This window comes from Molothrus ater, chromosome 5, assembly GCF_012460135.2.
Source record: "Molothrus ater isolate BHLD 08-10-18 breed brown headed cowbird chromosome 5, BPBGC_Mater_1.1, whole genome shotgun sequence".
In the NCBI taxonomy this organism is placed as follows: domain Eukaryota; kingdom Metazoa; phylum Chordata; class Aves; order Passeriformes; family Icteridae; genus Molothrus; species Molothrus ater.
The window spans coordinates 57,978,961-57,997,598 of record NC_050482.2 but is presented as its reverse complement, the minus strand read 5'-3'; the positions used below and the strand labels follow the sequence as shown (position 1 = coordinate 57,997,598).

The following is an 18,638-nucleotide window of genomic DNA, read 5'->3' as shown; positions in this document are numbered from 1 at the left end:
GCTGGTAGTTCTACTGTTTTGGGGACTGTCTTACCACCAAGGTAAGTCAAAATAAAAACTACAAATGTCAATATCCAGAGCAACAAAAATACTGAGACTTCCTTTGACTTTCTTTTTTCTGGAGTATTGAGAAAGAAAAAAAAAAAACACCACAAAACAGGTATAAAAAAACCACTTCAAATCAAATGACAGGTGTGTTTGAGAAAAGGCAAGCAGCCTGGGGGGTTACAGCAGCATCCAACCCAGCCCAAAGCCTGATCCTGCTGGGTGAAGCCACTCCTGGCTGTGTATCCCAGCAGGAACACGTGATGGCTGCAGAGCATGCAACAGGCTGTACCTTGAATTAATGGTTTGAGCCAGAGGACCACACACCGTTACCTCTCCTGGAGGAGCTGGCTGTAATAACTGTGCTGCTCACACACCACCCTCATCCTTGCATTTAAAAACACAGGCAAAGTGGGAGGTGTGATTATTCTTCAATGTCATAGCCAATAAATATTGCAGAGCTCAAAATTAAGGCATGGAGAGAAGCACCTACAAGAACAATTTTCTCTCAGTTAAAAATAAAGCATTGGAGCTTGTCACAGATTTTAATTTACTAAGCCTTTTTCAGTCATGCATCCCAGTCAAAATTTAAGATCTTTTCTGTCTAAAAAGAGTCATCTACTGAACTTTATGAGCAGGAGAATGCTGTTACTGACTGATTTTAGAAACTAAAATTTCTAAACAGTATTCTAAGTGATAGTCTGCTGGATTTATATTGGGGGTGGGAATGCCTGTGGTGTGCAGTCTGGGGGAAAAAATGCCAAGTTACAGGAATAAAATTCCTTATACTGCTGCTTAAAAGAAATAAAAAGCCCTCCATAGTGGATCTTCTGCTACGTGCAAGATGAACATCAAGACTCTTCAGTCTTCCAATACTGCAATGGTCTCAGCCTTGCCATGACCTGTTCCACATTGCCTCTGACTGCTTTGCATGATGTCAACTCACTGGGTACAAGGAATGTTACTCACATTAACTAGACAACGTATTTAAGAATTCATAGTTAAAAGCAGCAATGTTGTTGAAGAAGAGCAAAATGAAGAGGAGCACCTGGGCTCTGTTTCCATGCAGTACTGACTGAGCTCAAGCCTGCAAATCAAATTTAATCCCCCTCACCAGAATTGCTCTCAGACTTAGTACAGTCATTATGAAAATTAATACTTCTCTATATAAAAATAAGTACACACATATTTAGGGAAGTGAAAATATACATACAACTAAATTGCTTTCAAACCTGGAGTGATAATTTAGTTTTAATGATTAGCTATTGCAATTTAAAATGGAAACTTATGCAGTAAATTTGAAATAACTAACCCAATTCTACAATTCATTCAAGGAACATTCCACATAAAAAAAAAATTAAAAATTAGAAAAACTCCATGCTTTTTAAACAAGATTTTTGGTTACAGAGTCTACTTGAGCTCTGTATCTGTCCCTGCTAAAAGCCAGAATAACTGAGATGCCCAAACCAACATGAAAATCCCAAGAAGAAGGTGATGCCAAGAAGAAACTGATGCTGGGGCTCTCACTGGGTTTATGTCTGATGCTGACAGCTGGAGCTACCATGACAACCATCCCAGGCATAAGGTCCTGCAACACCAGGAGACACTCTCCAGTGATTATTTGATCTGCTATAAAGCCATTTTGTACTCTGAGAGTGCTAAAGAACAGCTTTAATATACTGGTGAATCAGACCGAGAAGCTATTTAGCTGCAGAGAGTACTGGCAAGCACATATAAATTATCTTTTCTCAGGGAAACACACTCTCAAATTCTCTATTTTCCCCCACACAGGGGGATGTTTTCAATACTCTCTTGGTGGTTATTACACAAAATGCTCCTGAGCACCATCAGCATTTCAGGCAAGCACAAAAGACATAAAACAAAGGACATAAAACACGGACAACTCTAACAGACTGCTAGTGTACACATCCATAAAGTCTGTGGATAAGCTCCAAGCTAGACCACACTGCTAGGGCTCAGACCAGTCCCAGTACAGCAGGGGAACTGGGTGAGGGATGGCAGAGCTGCTGACCCTTTCCTGGGTTAGGGAGAGGCCACACAGTACTTCCCACATCTGCTTGCTCCTGTGTTGATAACATCACTGGTTGCTATGGGAGCAAGGCAACTTCACAGCCCCTGGTATGCAGGGAGCACCAGGCACTTCACAGACATCCTTCCCAAGGGTTTAGGGAGCACCAGGCACTTCACAGACATCCTTACCAAGGGTTTAGGGACTGGAGGAAACACAGCCCTGGGGGCCTTTTCTACCTTAAAGGGGAAAAAAAAACCCTGAGTGGGTAGAGGGAAAAAAAACTCAAATATGTCTGACCCTTCATTGCAATTCTCAGAGAACTTGAATTCACATCAGGAGTTCTCAGTCTCAGGCTAAGAGTTGGCACAGAGCCTTTCAACTCCAAAACTGCCTCCTGGGCAAGTCCATATTTTACTGGGAATGGGCAAAGGAAGCTGAAAACACAGAGGGGGTGACACTGCCCTTCCTCTCTGCTTGCCCATCATCATGGATAGTCCTCTCTCTTAGCAGTCCAGACAACCTTCACCTTGCAGGAAAAGGTGTCTGCAAAGCTCTCTTTGTCCTTGTCACTGATGTGGTGGAGGGAGATGCTGCTGTGCAGTTCATGTGTGCCACAGCAGAGAGGGCACCACGCTCCAGGGGTGTTCACAGCACCTCCAAAAGCTACATTTAGTCCCAAGGGTTTGCATCCCCAAGAAAACCTCAATAAGAAAACCAGCCTGACTTTCAATACCCAGGGAGAATGTACAGAGTCAGCAGTTAAGAGGAAAATATCTCTGCAGGTATGTGGAGTGATTTTGTTCTCGAAACCCATGGAAGTCAACAAACACTGCACCCTGGGATGCTGTTTTCCAAAGAGCTTGTCTTCAGGGGAGAGGGGAAGTGACTCACAAGCTCTGAAGGAAGGGCCAGGAACAGAGAGAGGTTTCAGGCAGCAGGAGTTAAGCAGCTCACGTGTTCCTCACCAGGAGCAGGGATTTTGGCAGGCAGCACCTCCAGCCCTGGTATCGCTGGGTGGCTTTGGCAGCATTCGTGCTGACACTGTGTTGGTCACGCTGCAGGACTTGGAATTCCTGGACTTTTTGCTTAACAGTCACTTAATCTCCTTTACATTAGGTCTGTTTCACACAAAGTTCTGCATTTGGGGTTCCTCATGGCCAGGACTAGCAGGGAAACAGTAAAGGTGGGGAATAAAATAAAATTATCATATCTGAAGTATATGTCACCCCAGGGTCAGCTGGGACAGAAATAAAGCAAGTTTCCCTTAGAATTAGTCAAAGAAATAAAATACCTATTTTTAAAGCCAACTAAGCACTCTCATGCACATACAAACATCTCTTTTCCTCCCAGCTCTAAGAGATCCACAAATATATGTATAGTCCCGCTTAACAGCATTTTTGACCCTTTGCCAGCACACAGAAGATAAGAAAACATATTCCCCATGAAACACAGTTCCCTACAGGCACATGTACATTATCCAGCAAGAAAGCAGAGAGCCCTGAGGCACACCAGGAGATCTGGTCCTTACTGCTACAGGCAGAACATCCCACTTGAATCCTGGGAGGAAAAACCACACCACAGACTTCACTGGCACTACCAGAGCATCCACTGAAACAGCTCCTGGTGTCCAAGCTGGACACTCATCCCTAACTCAAGTGCTTTCAGTTATTTACCAAGAAGCAGTTCCAAAGCAAGCACTCCCTTTTCCCCCTCTGGATTCTCATCTTTAGTCTGAGAATGTTTAATGTTAAACCTACAGGATATGTTGCAAGCCCTCCCCATCATTAGAAAACCACCTCATACATTCACTGGGATTAATTAATGCCTTACTGTGGTCTGGACAGCCACCATTGACTGGATTTACATCTTCCACTAATGCACTTTAAACACTTGGAGACTAGCTTAGTACCCAAATCTTCACATCAGGGACAATCGAGACAACTGGAAAGTACTGCCAATATTGTCAGGTCAAAGGCCGAGATGCAAAGGCATGTGGGAGAATGGAAAACTCATTTAAAAACAATGATATAAGAGATCTGTCTAGTTTTGTTGCCTTTCTAAGAAAAGAGCATCAAGTTGCAAATGAGGCTATCCACTGAGACTGAAAAAGGCAGACTACATAAGATCTGTTGCACATTCACCTCCAGAGCACACTGTTGCAGATGACGACTAAGATAGAACAACCTGAAAGCAAAATAAACACCCTGTTCAGTACACAAGGGTTTAGATCCTCACATCTCAGCACAGAGCCCATCTCCAGCTACCAGAGGAGCTTTCCTGAGGAGGTTCTTCAGAGCCACTCAGAGGGTCTCTGCTTTTTCCCACTGAAGCAGCTGGTGAGGGCTGATCACAGAGGTCCAAGGTCAGCAGATTATTGTTCCAGCCAATTATGTAAAAACTCCTCCATCACAGCAGAGAGATGCTGGTCACACAAGTGTTGTGTTTATTTCCTGAAGGAAGTTCCCTCAATTTAGAAAACAGGAATCACACTCCTGTCTCCTACATCAGTGTTACCTAAAAGAATCACTACTTTAAGTTCTTCTAGCTTGACACTTGGACAAACCTAACTGGATCAGAATAAGATGCTCTAGTGTAAGGTGATGAGGAGGAAAAACAAAAGGAATTACTGACTTGCAATAACAAACCCATTGGAGTGCAAAACAGCCTCCCAGAGGAAGTCAAATGCTCTGTGTTGTAGATAAGAGGCAGGAATAAATCACTTTTCCTTATACATTGTCTCTGAAGGAGCAATTGGACAAAATTAAGACCAAAACAAGACCATAATCCTCCTGAATAATACTGGTAAAGGAATACATTGAACTACATTGTCTTCTGGATAGCAGAGCTACAAGTCACTGATGTAGAGAGTGGGTTTAAGTATTTAGAAGAAGAAAGAGCATAAGAAGTCTGAGTAAGGCTTGGGTTCTATCTGGGAACACAGTAGTGTAAACACAAAGTATTTGTGTAAGTCTTCTTCTAGGAGATCCCTATTGGTAGTATTTGGGGTAACATGCTGCTATAAACATATCCTTCATTCATGTCAAGCAGGGTAGGTAAAAACCCAGTGCTTCTAACTCAGGAGATTATTTATTTATTTATCTTCCAAATACTGAGCCTGCCAGTAACTTGGTCATGGTCAGGTGGGGTTATCCCCTAGCTCCAAGAAACACTGGCCTTCTACACCTCTCTGAACCAGAATTATTTGTTCTATAGCCTCATAAACAGAGCACACACACAAATTATTCCCTGTAACAGATTTCAAGAAAAATCTGGACAAATGGAAAAAGAGTGAATCCATCCGTTAATGGTTTTCAAACACAGTGACCCAGAAACAACTTCTGCCTCAGGAAGGCCCAAAGCAGAAAGAAGGAAGGTATTCAAGGGAATTCTTGCTTTAGCCTTTGCTGAGAATTTGCTTTTTGGCAACACCAGGAGAGTTCCGACATTTAACTTCATCTGAATCATTAAGTATTTCTCCAGCATCTCTGGAAGAATTTATGGTCCATGTACTCCCTCTGCCCACCTCCCTGTGGTCAGAAATCCTTACAAAAGCACAATGCAACACAAAGAGTTTGTGTTTCAGCAAACAGGTATTTTCCAGCCAGATGTTCTGCCCAATGTGTGCTGACTTGTTCTGGCACAGACACCAAAAAGCTAATCTTACCTCAGTCACCCCTGCACTGACAGATGCCTCATCACAAATATAAAGAGGCAAACTAGAGCTGAGCAATACTCAGCAGGCAATAAAGGCAAGAAACAGCTGCATTTTTAGATTTTGTGACTAGCAGGGACAAATTAAAGGCAAAGGCGAAGAGGTTAGCAGCTCCTGCCAAAATTAAGCCTTCAGCCACATGCCTGGATGGTGAGACACAGGAATATGACCCTGCTACATTTTCTTCTCTTTGCCATTGCCTAGAGGATCTGGAAGCATAAGAGATGTGAAATTAAAAAAAAAAAGTGATTTCCCATCCCCCTCCATGTTGATATGTCGAATCCTAGGTCTAACAAATAACTATGTATCTCTGTCTTGGCTACAGGGGAAAAAAAAATATCACATGTTATTCCTCAGTGGAGTGCATTTTAATTATTTCTGCACTTCTTTCTTTACTTGACCTCTGTTAAATAAGGTGGATGCAAAGACAGACTATTGTTGAATGGAGCAAATTAACTATGGAAAAGAGAACTCCTTGAATAGTAAAGCCTTTTCATCTTGCTCTTAAGTCAATAATATTATGGAATTAAAAGTCAAATGCAAGGGTTTCTTTCCCCCCTTTTAAGCTCCAATTAAGTAGTTTTATTCAAAATTTCTGCCCTTCCCCTTCATGTCTCATGGGTATTTGACATTCAGGTACCTTCCTCTTCAGAATGAGGGAAACCCAGCTTACCTCAGCAACAGCAGAGCACAACTGAAGTTAAAAACCAGTATCCAGAGCAAAAGAAATACACCCCAAACAAGCATAAAACAAATCCCCACATTTTTATACTTAAAATAGGTCTGGTCTGCTTATAGCCACTAGCACAGGATACACAAATCTATGGGCCTGAAGGGGTGCACCTCCTTTGGAAACAGACCTGTGCATTTCTCTGTGCTGCCAGGAACACTGTTAGAACAGAAAAAGTCAACCAGCTGGGGAGGAACTTGGGGAAAAGCCCAAGAGAATATTGCTGCTTGTCTCATGGGTACTTCATCTCCCTTGCATCAAAGGCAGAGACAGAAGGTTCTTTAAACCACAACCTTGGGTGGATTTCTTTATCTTCAATTTGTCTCATCTTTTCCTGCTCACCCACCCTCACCCCTCTCCTACTTCACACATTTTTCAGACACCTGAGACACTGGTTATCCCTGCCTCTGCCACAAACCTGCCCCTGGTGCTACTGTCCCCAGCACAGAGCATCTTTGGAGGCACAAGACAGCCGCAGAGGCATCTCAGCAGAAGTTAGGCAGTAGCAGAGCTTCTCTTTGACTCTGGGTAAATCTCTAGGGAGAATTCAGTGCTTTTTTGCTTCCATCTCAGTTTAGTTCAGTTGTTGTTGCCAGAGGAGCCTGGATGTTCAGGGGCTGGCACTGACAGCTTTCACCCCAAAGCAGAGGCACCAGCACAGCTCAGCCCTGCAGCAATTCCTCCCCCTCAGCAGCAGCACTGGAGCTGCTGTGGGCAGCTGGTGCTCAGACTTGGTGATACACATCCAAAAAAGCCTTTACAAGTGGTACCCATTAGCAGTTTTGCTCATGGCCCCAGCAAGGGCAGGGATTAAGCAGGATCTGGCAGCAGCCTGGTCCCACAGGAGGCCACCCTGCAGGGCAGGACTGAGCTGGAGCACTGAGAGCCACTGGTGCTCATGCCTGGCTGTGGATTTAACACATCCTCAGAGCTGTCAAACCACCTCTCACCAGTGCTAAACCCACCTTTGGTGCAGCAGCTGCACACATGCAATGGGAAAGGTGAATAAGGACTCTCTGAGGAATCCCCAACCTACAGCATTTGTAGGGTGGGCTGAGAACTACTCCAAAAATCCTTGCCACAAGGAAGAGCATACTCAGTGCTGCTTTACATGGCAGAAACTAATCATGCCTGCAAACACTGCAAGTGCATTCTTGTTTGAACTCACCTTCTCTCATTGTTCCTTTTATTCAAACCTATTTTGTGAGGCTCTCAGGGAGGTGAATTAAAATGCATCAGTGGAAATAGGCTCCACTCAGGCCTCAGAGGCTGCATGGTATTTATCATCTGACTGCAGACAAGTCTCAGTCTGCCAGCCTATAACTTCCAAAATGCATAACAAGCATGCCAGCAATGAGAGACAAAGCATCACTTATTGCTCAGATAGCTTCCCTCACTCTAATGAAGGGTGAGTTATGAGCTGCATCTTCATGCCACCCATTACACAACAGCATTTGCCACTCTGCCCCCTTTACTATAAATATACCACCCACAAAGATACTATAGACCAAAATCTACTGCCTGACTCCCTTCACATTAACAAGTCAGGAGTTATTTTATTTGTGATGAGGAGTAACTCCAGTGCAAGATAATTGCAGAGAGGAGTAGAATAATTTTTCCTTTCAATCTATATTACTAGGTTTAGAAATAACATACTTTCTGGTGTGTTGCTTAGTTCTAACCACTAACTGATTTATAGAACTATTAATGAGTATTTATTAGAAAGTCTAATGGGTCAGTAGTTAAACTAACCTATTAGTAATAGCTTCATAAAAATCTCAGAATCACATAATCTTTTAATTTAAAAACCTTAACACACAGCATTCCTGTACCATTTTACAGATGTAATTACTCTATCACATTACCAAATTCTTAGAAATAACCCCCTTTTCTCTCTTGAGACAGAATTAATCAGTCAGTGATTTCCTTCCACTCAAATGCACAAGTGTCCTGGGAAGCATTTTTATCTTCTTACACTCCTTGATATGGTTTGCAACTTCCCACTTTATCTAACTAAATGATCTTTCCACTGAGTCTTAATTTCTCATCAGGTCTGTTTAAAAAAAAAAAAAACCAAAAAAACTCCCAAGGATCTATTCCTGCCTGTGATGTCAAACGAACAAGCAGGACTGACCATCACTTCTCAGTCTTTCAGACATGGCAACCCACCTCTAGTTCAGCAGCTTTTACACAACCCTCATGGGCAGCAGCCCGGGCTGGCAGAGAGAAGAACCAGCTGCAAACACCAAATGTAAAGCTGACCCTCTCCCTACCTCATAGGTGTTAAGCTCCTACCATTAAATGCATGTAGATGTTCTCATGCCAGTTTAAACCTTTTCAGGCAGTAACTAAAGCCTGTTCTTATCCCTTTTACCCAGGGGAAAAAATAAAATCAACTTCTACAGACCTGGTGATTCTAGAGGTCTGAATCACATGGCCCAGAGCAGCCACATGGTTCAGTGGCACAGAGCTGGCTGAAGAAGTTGATACTATTTTCCTTCCTCCCTCCACACAAACACTGTTCCAGCTACTGATTCTTACCCCCGTACTTGTTGTTTACAGCTTCCAAAATCAACAAGTAACCCAAGTCAGAAAGAAGCTCAAAACTCCACAAATATCCCTTTTACATTATTAAAAAAAACAAACCAAGAGGTCAGTGACACCATACTGGAGCAGGAACACTACAGAGTCGCTACAGGCAGTGCTGTACCTGAGCCCAAACAACCTGGCACCTCTTTGAAACCTTTCAGAGCCCATCAGTGTCGGGTTTGGCTGTCTGTCTCTGCCCCGACACGGGTAGTGTGGTTCTTGGGTGGCACGCGTTTTAAAGGACGAGTCTGGACTCTTCAGCTTTTCGATCTTCAGGTTGTTTATTATTTCTTATCTACAAAATTTTCTGTCTGCCCAACAGAGGTCTGATCTGCAAGCAGTCACAGGCACTCTCTGACCACCCACGGGGCGGTCATGTCTTTTTATACTAATATCTACGTACATAATATTTACTTTTATTTCCCAATGCTTTTCACCCATGTTAGCAAGTGCACCTTCACCATAAACCAATCCCCAAGTGCCAACATCACCACAGGAGATGGAGGACAAGAAGAAGGAAGAAGAAGGACAAGACACGCCCTGATCCCTCCATCTTGTCTCCATAACCCCCCTGTACCAAAAACCTTAAAGTCTATATTTCACCTTCTAAATGTGTCGCTTTTACACCTTTTACTCTAAAGTGATTCTCTTGTCCTCAAACTCTTGTTATTTCTGTGGATGGATCAAAATCAAGCCACCAGACACTTCTGGCAACATTCCAGGATTTTCGAGACCCCCCCAAGGGTTCTCCTGGCATCTCTGGACATTGGGAACGATGTGCTGAGATCCCACAATCAGAAGTCAAGACTCACCACTTGGGATGTACCAGCTCAGATTTAACAGCACTGTCAGGACCATCCTCCTTTTCACTCCCCTAAAAGCACCCAAGGTCTGATAAAGTTTATGGCAGACCTCTAAATATCTGCTGGGGGGGGGGTCACAACCGACCACTCAAGGCTGCACCACTCAAGGCCGCACACTCAAACGGCACAGGGCAGTGCCCTGGGGTGCTCAGAACAGCAGAACTGCTCACTGAGTGCTTGCACACGCCTGAGACACAAATACACATCCATTTTTCTCCTGCTCACCATCTACCCTCCTCTTAGGCAGCAAAGATCCATTTGACAGCTTGTCATCTTTACACTTGCTCACAACACTCATTTGGTGATCACACACTCTGCTCCTGTGGGGATATAAGAACTTGCTGCCAGCCTGGAATTGGGGCAAACACCATTTGCTCATAACTAATCCCTCCTGCAGCACTAAAACAGCTGACTGCTGCTTCAGAGGAGCTGACATTTACTTGGGAATTGCTCTGGTTTGAAAGCAAAACCAGTGAGAGACTCCAAGTCAGAAATACAATTTATTAGGAAAAGGGGGAAAAATCAAAATACATGCAATAATGCAAAAGAAAAACCACTGACAGAGTCAGAATACAACCTGACACCCCGCTAGTTACCCCTCAGCAGTCCAGATGAAATGGACTTGAAGTGGTGATCCTGTAGAAATGATCTGGTAGCTCTTGACCTCTGGAAAACTAGTGGATAAGGGCTGCCTGTTCCGTCCCAAACCCCAGATTATATCCAGGTGGGGATGCTTAGCTCCTCTCCCCTGGGCAGAGCATCTCACAATGGGCTGATATTGTTCTGAGTCACGCCTGGGTCCTTGAATACCCATTGAACAGAAATGGCTCCCACAGGGAGTGATCTCTGAGTCATGCAGCAAGGCATTAATAGGCCCATTAACAAGAGATAAGGAGAAAACAATGCCCCTCCTGGTTTCAACAGCTCTTGAGGATGGGAATAGAATACATCTTTATGTTGTAGCCTAGGACAGGAGCCTAATTCACCCCACAGTGAGGTCAACAGGGGAGCTTCTCCCTGTTAAAGTGGGCCCATGCCCCTCATTCCCTACTGTAAGTGCTCTGTCATTTCTACAGCGAGCTCATGTCACTACCATGGGGACACCAGTCCATTACCCGGGCTCAAGAATTAAGCCTGCTGAGCTTCATAAAAGTCCAAATCCAGATGTTACAAACCAAACAGTCAACAGCCCTGGCAGGGTTATTATTGCAAATCTCTTATGCCATGACAGAGAGGACGAGAAGGGTGGCACACAAAAAGAGGTGCTCGTTCTCTCCTGCTGAGGGGTTTAAGCAGGCTGGCAGCTACAGGAAACACCGAGGGGTCTCTCCTCTTGATGTTCCACAGGCAGGAGATGGGATATTCACATGACTATCCCCTTCACCCCACTGCAAGGAGACTACAGTGCCCCAACAGCCTCCACATCTGCTTTAGGTTCCCAGGCTCCAATGCACACTTGTAACAGAGCATTAAAAGTCTGGGCCTTCTCCAGATCTGGAAAAGGAGAAACACTTTCTCCTCTTGGAGAGGAATTGGAGGCTACAGGGGGTGGAGAATGACGACAGACAAACAAATCCATCACAGTTGATCACTGCTTTTGGAAAACAATACAGCATCATAAAAATATCTGTAAATATTTTAATAAGGCTTCTTTTACACTGAAAAAATTACTGCTTTTTTTTAATACAGAGTAATGTTTTAAATGTTCTGAACTTACCAGGAACACTGTTGACTTTGGGATTTAATAGCTAATATAATATTAAGTACACATTTGCAGCTCATCAGGAGAAGCATACCCGCTGATCAGAAACATGATGTAAAAGGAGAGCTGCTGATGAACTGTGGTCATTTACCTCCTCAAATTTCCCCACTGACGCACATCATCAGAGCCCCTGCAAAGAGAGCCAAGGCTGTTTTCCCCTGAATCAAATAGCAAGGGAGATGTTATTTGAGACATTTAACCAACTTGGGAGCATATGCCTTGCAGACTATCCCCAGTGAGGAATTCATTTTACCCATGCCAGAGCTTTTCACCCTGGGATCTCCCTTCATGGCTAAGGCAGGGAATTAAGCTACAATCCCATCAGCTACACATTACCAGAAAAAGAGAAACACTGATATTCCTCTTGGATAAAAATGTTAACCAGCTAGTAACTATTAAAGTAAAAGTCATTTAAAAGATAAAAACCATATTTGACTCATTTATAAAATCATCTGTAGCCATACATGAAAGGAAAAAAGTTTGCTGAAAAGACCCCAGTTCTATGGGTCTGTTGCCAAAACCCACATTTGCTTGCAAACAATTTTACTCTATATGATAGTAAGTTTGGGCATTTAAAGTAGAGTTTGCAATAATGGTTGTGGCAGTTCTCAGTCCATGACAGATTGGACAAAGGTCTGTAAATTTGGACAATACATAGTAAAAAAAACCCCACCCAAACACAACTGGATGAATGCCTTGGTGTTGCAGTCAGGTGCTGTGAGCCACAGCCTGCAGCGAGACAAAACTCAGAAACTGAATTTACAAATGTCTTAGGTTTCAAATGCAGCATGTGACTGGGGGTGTCTACTCTATTGGCATCTTTTAGAAGTGAGGCAGTTATCTGCTGTTAATTGGGCCACCTGTTAAGACAATGTGGAACAGTTTTTCTTTATCTCTTCCACAACCAACCTTCTCTCTGGAGGCCCTCCAGGAAATATCTTCTCTTAATGGGCCATTGAGTGTCACTGCATGACTGATAAAATTACATCATCCCATTGGGAAATGCTCTGCCCAGAGGGAGGAGCCAAGCATTCCTACCTAGATATAATCTGAGATTTGGAACAACGGAGACAGCCTTTTCCCACTGGATTCCCAGAGGAGCAGCTGTTTTCTGCACTGGATTCCCAGAGGAAGACGAGGCCCATCTGCACCACCACTGAATCTTCAGAAGAAAACAAGACCCGTCTACAAGATCACTGCTTCAACAGAGCCACATCTATCATTCCAGGAGCACTGCAGCCACCATTTAATGGGACTAATACCAACACTCTGACCCACAGGGTGTCAGGTCATATTCTGACTCTGTCAGTGTTGTTTTGTATTACTATATTTTAATTTTTTCTAACAAAAACTATTATCCCTACTCCCATATTTTTGCCCGAGAGCCCCTTAATTTCAAAATTACAATAATTCAGAAGGAGAGGGTTTACATTTTCCATTTCAAGAGAGACTCCCACTTTCCTAAGCAAGCACCTGTCTTTTCAAACTGAGACAACAAAGTGACAAAAGACTATAGCTATGACCAGCTGTGAGACAGCACAAAACAAGCGCAGACAAGAGCCAGCCAGTGGAGGAGGACCCAAGCAGCAAGGCCCCAGGGCAGAGCTGCTGCTGTCAATGGGCTCCAGGCTGCACAGCCCAGCCCGAGGCAGCCACTCAGGGCAGGAAAGGGACCTGGACAAGGAACAGGACCATGAGCAGGATCGGGGCACTTGTGGTCCAGGAGCTGTGGGCAGCTATACCACAGCCAGAGCAAGAGCCACAGTCAGGGCTGGCACCAAAAGCCAAGCTTGGGCTCAGACTCTGCCAATGAGAGACAGAAATGGAAAAAGAAGAAAAGAAGCCACAGCCAGGACCAGCAGTGTAAGGACCAGAGGAAACAGTGCTGAGTCCTGGGGGTGCTCCCCTGGCTCCAGCCCGGAGCGTGGGCAGGACAGGGCAGCACAGAGCTGGGAGTGGCACCACAGGAGGGATGGATCCAAGTCCTCTGTGTCCTCCATCAGCTCCCCTGCCCCACCACATCCCCAAGAGGAGCTGGGGCAGCAGCTGAGCCTGAGGGAAGAACAGAAGAAACAGGCAGCTCTGCTGAAGGCCTTGGAGACATCCAAGGCGAAGCAAGCACAGAGGTTGGCCAAGAAGGTGGCCAAGGAGAGAAAGAAACAGGAGAAGATAGGCTGCAGTGAGGAGTACATGGGCTACCCCAACACTGACAATCCTTTCAGGGACAATAACCTGCTGAGCACATTCATCTGGAACAAGGCTCTGGAAAAGGAATGGATCAGCCATCTGGATGAGAAGGACCTGAAGGAGAGGATCAAGCAAATCCAGGAGGACAAGCGCCTGGAGCTGCAGAAGATGAAGCAGCTGTGCCTGGAGTGGAAAAAAGCCATGCGGGAGCAGGAGCTGGAGATGCTGCAGCAGGAGAGAGAGGCAGAGCACTTCAAAACCTGGGAAGAGCAGAAGGACAAGTTCCACTTGCAGCAGGCCAAGCTGCGGTCTAAGATCCGGATTCCGGATGGGAGGGAGAAACCCATTGATCTTCTGGCCAAGGACATCAGTGCAGAGGATGATGACCTGGCTGTGGAGATGCACGAGCCCTACACCTTCCTAAATGGCTTGACCATCTCTGACATGGAGGACCTGGTGGAGGACATCCAGGTGTACATGAAGCTGGATCAAGGGAAGAACACGGACTTCTGGGTGGACATGACCATCATCACAGAGGGTGAAATAGCCAAGCTCTGCAAGCTGGAGGCCTCTAGGAAAGGAGGACCGGGGAGCATCGTCAATGCCTCGGTCAGCTCAGATGTGCAGGCCGTGTTCAAGGGGAAGACCTACAACCAGCTGCAAGCTCTGTACCAGGGCATTGAGAGCAAGATCCAGGCAGGAGGGCCCAACCTGGGCACCGGGTACTGGGAGAGCCTTCTGCATCAGCTGAAGGCTGACATGGCTCGGGCCAAGTTACAGGAGCAGCACCAGGACATGCTACATCAGAAGCTCTACAAGCTGAAGCAAGAGCAGGGTGTGGAGTGTGAACCGCTCTTGCCCATCATCAAGCAGGAGCCAGCTTCCCTCAGCAACAGGCTGGATCCTGAGGAGAGTCTTGACCTACAGCCAGGGCCATCCTCAGAGCCAGAGCAGGACACAGAGGCCAAGGGAGAGGCAGAGGGGGAGGCTGTGCTGATGGAGGAGAATCTGATCCAGCAGAGCCTGGATGACTATGATGTGGGCAAGTACAGCCCCCAGCTGCTGGGCCCCAATGAGCTGCCCTGCAATGCCCACATGCTGGAGGCCAAGGACACTCATCAACTGCTGCTCCTGTGCCAGCAGCTCCAGGTGACAGGCAATGCTCCTGAGAACACCCACAACATCATCTTCCGTAAGGCTAAGGAGGACATAGGCACAGACGAGGCGCAGTTCAGCGCGGAGATGCCGCTCACGGGCCAGGCCTATCTGTGGGCTGACAAGTACCAGCCCCACAAGCCCCGCTTCTTCAACAGTGTGCACACAGGCTTCGAGTGGAACAAGTACAACCAGGCCCACTACGACACTGACAACCCCTCACCCAAGACTGTGCTGGGCTATAAGTTCAACATCTTCTACCCCAACCTCATTGATGAGCGCTCAATGCCCAAGTACTTCCTGGAGGCCTGCCAGGACAGCAAGGACTTGGCCATCCTGCACTTCCATGCCAGGCCACCCTATGAGGACATCACCGTCAAGATTGTCAGCAGGGTGTGGGAGTATTCCCACCGCCATGGCTTCCACTGCCAGTTTGCCAATGGCATCTTCCAGCTCTGGTTCCACTTCAGGCAGTACAGGTACCGCCGGTGAGGGGCTGCTCAGCACCCTTGGACACCTGCCAGGGGTAGGCAGGGGGCATCATCTCATGGCACAGACACTGCTCCAGGCAGGGCCCCAAGGCCTGGCCCTGAGACTCTGGTATGAATAAACCTGATTTTTACCATTTTTTACAGTCTGGGAGGAATTCAAAGCTGTTGGTGAACACCATGACACAGTTGCAATGCTGCTAGCTTTTACTATAATAATTAAAAATTTAAGCTCTTATCTATGCACCTATCTACATCACATAATATTACAATGACTTTACCACACCCTCCTTGTAATTCCTTCAGGAAAATCATTCCAGTTTTATTTTAAGCATGTATTGTTCAAATTCTCAGTATCTTTTGTATTAATAGTATCAAAATAAGTTGAAACATTTATAGATAATAAACTTCAATATGTTAATTTGACCTGATCTTAGCAACACTTAAGTTGTATTACTTTTAGGTCTAAGTACTGTTAAGTTAGATTTTATCAGTATGGTATTCTGTTGAAATTAAGTTTATTTTTTTTCTGTCAAAGGTCATTCACTTCAAATTTTAGTATTGTTTAATATAAATTATCCTACATTTTGTTAAAATGTCATCTGTTTAAACTGTAAGATATGTATTTTTTAGAGAGATAAGACAGCTCCAATTAAAACAATAGGCTGCTTAATTGATCCAATGTCTGTTTCTACAGTTATTCAATTTAAAAATAATTTTTAGTCTGATTTTCTCAGGTTGTTACATTTGTTCTGTAAGGATATGAAGCTTAAGCAGCTTATTAGCAGATCTGCACATGAGGATGGGCACACACACACACAGTCCCTCTCACCTCCAATAGCTTTAGGACTTACTGGCTAATTTCAAACAGGTTTTATAGAGCAGCAGAAATTAACCTCAGTGCCCAGGCAGAGAGGAAAAAAGGCAAAATTAACAGCCTAAGGGAAGAACTATCATAATTAGAGAATCAGCTCAGGGGTACAGAATAAAACCCAAAACTAAGTCCAGCTGCTGTCCCAATATGTAAATTATGACTGAGGATAAACTTTAGACATGATGAGTTCCTTGTAGGCAGAGTTATTTAAGGCACTCATTCAAGGCTTTTTTTTGCATTTGTAGATCCTTATACTCCTTCCAGTGGAAATGCAAATCTGTTTAGGGCACTTCAGCCTGATGATAATTATCTTTTATGGCCTCTCAGAGAGAGTTCATGGATCCTCCAAGATTGATATACTACAAGTTGTAAAATAATTCATCTCATGCAGACTTGCATCTGCAGTTTGGGGCTAGAAGTTTCAGGAACACCCGAGTAGACAAGCAGAATTTCCTAACTCTGGTTGAAATAGAAATAGTGCTTAGAAACCTCTTTAAATAGTATTTTAGCATTGCAAATTGTGACTGAAACAATAAAACTGACAGCAGGAAGCAACCCTTGCTAACATTCAGCACAAGTTTTCAAAGAGACATTAAAAATACCTGTGAAAAAGTGTGTTTGAAAGCCCCTTCCTACATCTCACCTAGATATCCCTAGTGCTCATCTGTGGGATAGGTGAAGCAAGGGCTTAGATCTTTGCAATTTATTCCCCTCATTGCTATCCCCAAAAGGTATCACAAGACTGGGCTAAAAAAAAGAGTTCATATTGTGGTCCAGCTCCAGTGGCACACTCCTTCATACACAGGCAGCCCTAATGAGAGTTCGTCCTTTAAAAGTCCGATTTTGATCCCTTATATTTTTTCCTAAGCTAAAACCAGAAGAATATACAGATTTCTTTGGGCATCATTTCAAAAAACAGTACTAATCATTCATCAGTAACTCTCACTTAGATTTCCTTATTGATGCTCTTTTGAGGAGAAATAATATTTCAGATGAAGATGTGTCTATTAGCATTCAGAGGCATCACTTATTCGATAACAGAATTGATGCTTTGCTAATCAGCTGCTCACACAGGGATCTGAAGAGAAATCCATGAGAATATGACAAGAATAGGACAAGGGACACGTGGCTTGGAATGACAGATACCCTCCTTGGCCTTCTCAGACTCTTCCAATTTGTGTATTTTGGAAGATGCATTTTCAGCCATCCTATAAAAAGATCAACCAATTACTCACATTCTTTAGTTTAATTTCTCATACACACACTTTACTGTGTATAAGAAACTAAATTATTTCTCATATTATTTTCACTGGTTTCTGACCAATGCAATTCTTGTGCCATTTTTCAAAAAGGCCGTTGAATAGCAAGAAAATTGTAAGTGAGCTTCCTCCTGGACAAGGCAACTGCAAAGTGTGCTTTATGACAGTATATTGACCAGTTAGTGTTTTTTCATAAAAACAAAACATACCTCAATCCTGAGATGTATTAACAAAGCTCTGGCTTTGTTAATACAGAGTTCTGAGGACACCTGTGGCCTTAATGGCCTTGCCATTCTCACCTGAGGGCCCAGATCCATGACCCCTGTCCATGGGCCCAGCTTAGCTCCAGGGCTCCAGCCCTCACTGGGGCCATGTGTTGTGTGCAGCCCTGCCCAAGGTCCCCAAAAAGCCCCAGGCCTGTGCTGCAGATAAGGCCATTTCTGATGCTGCACATTGGGTAATTCTTTTAGCAACACTCAAGGGAGCTCTGTCTCCAGTCCAGTCTCCTGCTGTTCACAGCGGGACTCCCCCAGCCCTGGTCCACCATCTTACCTTGTTTAGGTCTGTCAGTGGATCCTGCCATTGTCACAGAATCATTTAGTCTGGAAAAGACCTCCAGGATCAATGAGTCCAACCTTTGAACAATTTCCACCTGGTCAATTAGACCATGGCGCTGAGTGCCACATTATTTCTTGAGCACTCCAGGGATGGTGACTCCACCACATCCCTGAGAAGCCATTTCCAATGCCTGACAGCTCTTTGAGGACATCAGGAGGACTTTCCTCCCTGAATCTCCCCAAGTGCAGTCTGGGGCTAGGTCCTCTTTTCCTGTCACTGGTTGCCTGGGAGAAAAGGACAACCCATTGTCACCAGGTACTGCACCCCTGGGCTCTGGGGACAGAGGGTTTTGCACAGTTCCTGTTGGCATCACCCTTAGTCACA

At 44.7% G+C, this 18,638-nt stretch overlaps 1 protein-coding gene across 1 annotated transcript; it reads left to right on the top strand.

The window, feature by feature from the left end:
• Positions 1–13,350: 13,350 nt before the first annotated feature.
• On the top strand, positions 13,351–15,567 carry LOC118700525 (splicing factor Cactin-like). Its single transcript, XM_036405055.1, is given in 3 exon segments — positions 13,351–13,459; positions 13,462–13,615; positions 13,617–15,567. Coding segments are annotated over 3 exon segments (2,214 nt in total).
• The last annotated feature ends 3,071 nt before the right edge of the window (positions 15,568–18,638 follow it).